The 3922-nt window shown below is 54.5% G+C and overlaps 3 protein-coding genes across 4 annotated transcripts; 2 read left to right on the top strand and 1 right to left on the bottom strand.

The window, feature by feature from the left end:
• Positions 1 to 296: 296 nt before the first annotated feature.
• Positions 297 to 757, bottom strand: KVP17_002526 (uncharacterized protein; the record flags this gene model as incomplete). Of its 2 annotated transcripts, XM_068518871.1 has the most annotated exons (2): positions 297 to 410; positions 440 to 757. In XM_068518871.1, the coding sequence occupies 2 exons, from the start codon at positions 755 to 757 to the stop codon at positions 297 to 299; spliced, it is 432 nt and encodes a 143-aa protein (XP_068377774.1). The 2 variants fall into 2 exon arrangements, with proteins under 2 accessions (XP_068377774.1, XP_068377773.1); XM_068518870.1 differs by having other exon boundaries at positions 386 to 757.
• A 51-nt stretch (positions 758 to 808) lies between these two features.
• On the top strand, positions 809 to 1834 carry KVP17_002527 (uncharacterized protein; the record flags this gene model as incomplete). The annotated part of the gene is made up of 1 exon (XM_068518872.1): positions 809 to 1834. The coding sequence occupies one exon, from the start codon at positions 809 to 811 to the stop codon at positions 1832 to 1834; it is 1026 nt and encodes a 341-aa protein (XP_068377775.1).
• Positions 1835 to 1883: 49 nt separating this feature from the next.
• Positions 1884 to 3922, top strand: KVP17_002528 (uncharacterized protein; the record flags this gene model as incomplete). The annotated part of the gene is made up of 1 exon (XM_068518873.1): positions 1884 to 3922. A coding segment is annotated over one exon (2039 nt), but the record flags the coding sequence as incomplete, so codon positions are not given.

Genomic DNA, 3922 nt, shown 5'->3' with positions numbered 1-3922 from the left:
GCCTAACGAAGAAGGCTCTCCGAATGCAGCGGGCTCCGGTGAGGGGGATGGAGCCACAGTCACGCTTGGTGGGGCTTGCGACATTGGTGGGTCTTGCCAGATTGGGGTTGCATATGTGAGGAGCGAGGTTGCGTCATGATTTGGAGCCCAACATTCGTTGTACGGATCCGCTGTTATAATACCGGAGAGTACAGCTAGCGTCGGGCGCGCGACGCTTCCCGTCAGTGCGGTAGCTTCATCACAACATCTGTGGCTGTAAAGTTGGAACAGGTTGAAAAGCAATCCCGTTTACTTGGTCATGGGAGGCGACGGTCGAGCACTGAACGATCATCTACGTCACAATTTAAAATCTCTCCGATAAGGCTATCGGGCCCCCAGCCGAATTTTATGGCTCTCTGGAATCGTGAAGTCTGTGTTCGAGCAAAAACATAGACCTCACTCTACTGATGCCGCAGCAATTGCCATACCGTTTGTTCAGGTCAAACTGCCTAAGCAGAGCTTCTGCCACAATCTCAGGACCGGAGTGCGTAGCGCACAGCTCTTGCCAACACAATGAGGTTCCTTCGTCCCAGGTAGGGTCGATATCGCTAAGTCTACAGGGTAGGATCTCCGAGACTGCAGGTTTTCGGGGTGGTGTCTCGAGGGGTCTGTCACTCCCTGCAGTGGTCGGGGTCTCAGTGTTGACTTTTTCAGACTTCGCCTTCTTAGCGTATAGAGCAGACAGTGAGTTGAGTTCCAGCCGTTTTCGGGGAGCCATTGCACACAGTATTCGTCAAAATGTACCCACAAGGCAGCAAAAGTTCATGTTATGCCCTCAGCTGTCACATGCGACAACCATATGCAGCTGCTGCTGCTGCAGCAGTCCACCGCGGGTTGGAGTGAAGTGCTTGACGCGACGGATGCAATATTTCAGCTGGTTGCCTCGGACCTTCGGCTTAGGCACTCACGGTTAGATTGCGCTTTTTCCACATTCGGAAGCCGAACTACAAACTTCGTCGAGTATGCTTGCTACCAGTGTGACTCACCTTTCTCTGACATCCTGCCGGACTCTGCCTGGAACGGCGTGATATTCAGCGACGAGGATGTCCAGCTTTCGCCATGGGCCGCGCTCATCAGAGCAGTGGTAGATCCCAAGGTGGGTTGGAGTCCGAACACGTCCGACATATGGGGGCGCCCCGTGACGAAGGTCATTGTAACATTCACCAGCGCCTTCCCTATCTTGGAAGAGCCGTCAACGCAAGTCTCGGTGGTCAACGGGAAAGGATGCACTCCTTATCGAGGAGATCTGAATCTGCACCATAACGATGCTGCTTTGTTGAGGAAATTTGTGTTGGTTTTGGTAGTGATGCCTCGCGAGCCGAAGACGCTGGACGAGATTTACTCACTGGCCAAACAATGTGAGGTTGAGTTTCCTGAAGGATACTTGGCGAGTCAAGTTTCTGTCACTGAGGAGGCCAAGAACCGGCTCCATGACTGCTACTCCCGACAGTACCGACAGCAGGAGAAAGCCTTCGAAGACGCAGACCTGCCATTTTTCTTGAAAATCGAGCCGTATGGATCGCAGTTCCCCGGACGTGTAGCCCATCTGACCTCCACCCTCGTCAGCCTGGCCATAGATAGCCTTGTCTGCGTTGATGTCGCCCCTAAAGATGCGACCGCCCATCACCGTCATCTAATGACGTTGATGGGGGTTCTAAGTGCGATTACGCTGTGTGCGGTGCTTGCCAAGGTCGCATCGCTGTGCGTGCGTTCCTTCGAGAGGGACACGCAGCCTCAAGTGACACCAGTAATTGTCAGCCAATCTTTTTCCGCATCGAAGTGGTCTGAGCTTTAGAGATCGAATTTTAGGGTCGGCTAAATTAAATTACTTATTTCGACACAAGATGCGACTTGTACCTTCGACGCACCTGGCTCGGACGGACATTCAGGCTCTAGTTGCAAGCACTCTATGCGCCGATAACCTGTACGTTGAAAAACGGAAACATTCGGCAACCACGGATAAATTATATCCTCCCTCTGGCGTTTCCGTAGAGGCCAAAATTCTCAGACCGAGGGAGGTGGAAAATCGACCTGACTTCGCTCCTCACTTGCGGAGTTTGATGGAGGACGAGAACATCTACCAAAAACTTTTGGGGCCTCAGAAAGAGAGACAGAAAAGTTCGGAGTTCGCCCCTCATCTGCGCTTCATGATGGACGATTATTCCTCTGACAGCATCGAGCCCCTTAGCGAAAGTGGCGTCGCAGCTCTAGCCGAGAACGTCGCAAACGTACTAGGCGCCGGAAAGCGCCTTCCCAACTACCGCGCCTTGACTGAGCTCCACGACCTCCTCATCGGCGATCACCCCTCCGTGGAGAGAATAGAAGCTTTACGTATAGTGGATCCGATCCTCTTTCCCGCCCTCCTAAGCGTATCACGCATCACGACCAGACCGTGCTCGTACTCGTTCAACATTCCAACTCTGGCCGCGTTTGTGGAGACACCCAGAACGCCGACCGAATGTGCAGATATGCTCTTCCGAAGCAGAGGCTGCCTGTTCATAAAGCTCGCGGATTGCTTGGCGAACTCATGGAAGACAACGGCGATGTGGGAAGCACTCGATACCGAGTTGTACCTGGGCACTCGTCCTGCCACTGGCGACTTGACTCGAACTCTACAGAACCACATGTTCAACCTCTGCAATCTGAATTACACTTACATGGATTCTCCTTTGCATCGAGTGCAACTGATGGTTGTATGGGATTACATTCTGGGCCTCTCAGCAGGAACCCCGTTCAAGGAGAACCCGCTTAGTTGGACTGCCTTGGTCAGTCACCTCGGCGACTTGTTGACATCTCGAAGCCTTCTCCCTCGACTGAAGGTCAACGGCATTGCCCCTAGGGAACGGGCTTCTCTTGCTGTTGAGTGGGGGCGTGAACTACAAAAGCATCCTGAGTTGGCAAGCGACGTTTTACTGTGGAACCTGACGGAGGACGCTCTAGATACATCCACAGGCGTCTCCGAGCCGCAGGCGGCGTCGTTTATGGTGCAGCGAGGCCTTCTGGGTCATTTCACACCGCGGCAGTGGCAAATTCCAGATGACATGATTGTCTGTTCCCAATCTGAGAGCTTCCAGATGGTTCTGGGAATGCCCTTCTGCAGGCAGACCGACATCACCGAAGTTGCCACGGCGAAGGCCGACATCCAAAAAGCGGAAGAAGAAGCCTTTGCTGCAGATTTCATCGCTGTACAGGGTCTGTTCTCGCCCGAGCAGAGAGCAGCGATTGCACGACAACAGGCGGAGACCTCACGCGACAGCAGGCGTTGGCCCTCCCTGACAGGCTATCCAGGGGCCAAACCGGCCCTCTGTGCCCCAAGGGGCAGGCCTCACTGGCGGGTGGAGCTCGAATTCGTGGTGGAGGTGCTACTCTCTCTTCAGCAGCACAAATATGCACGTGTCCGGCTTCCGGTACTCCGAATTGTCCTTCGATCCGCCGAACATCTTGCGGCCCGGGTCGTCCCCAAGTCTCCTTGTACTGAGGCTGTATACGTCGCGCTGGAGAGCCTGCCGATTCCCGACGCTGGAGATCATATCCTGCTGGACACCCTGGACTGCCTCGCGAAGGGGGTATATCTGCCAAAGGCGCTGGACTTTATGCTGGACGCCCCTGAGGAGGTGAACGGTGCCCTGGTCGAGATAATTGAAGCGGTCTCTACAATTTTGACCTGCATGCGATCGCCCACGACCAGAATAGCTCGGTGCTTGAAAGCCTGTCTGAACCCAAGGCCCCCAGCCTGCCTAAATATGGAAGCCCAGGAGGATCCTGGCCACGGCACAGGGAGTCCAGCGCCCGTTGCCTGCTTTTCCGAAACCCCCCCACCCCGGGGACAGAGCGCTGATCCTATTATCGGACCACATAGAAAGAAGCCTGCTCCCACCCACGT

The sequence above is a fragment of a genome (genome assembly GCF_019968985.1).
Source record: "MAG: Porospora cf. gigantea B chromosome Unknown PgB_NODE_1771_length_4863_cov_556.792, whole genome shotgun sequence".
In the NCBI taxonomy this organism is placed as follows: domain Eukaryota; phylum Apicomplexa; class Conoidasida; order Eugregarinorida; family Porosporidae; genus Porospora; species Porospora cf. gigantea B.
Note: the sequence above shows the minus strand (reverse complement) of the source record. Positions and strands in the feature narration are given on the sequence as shown.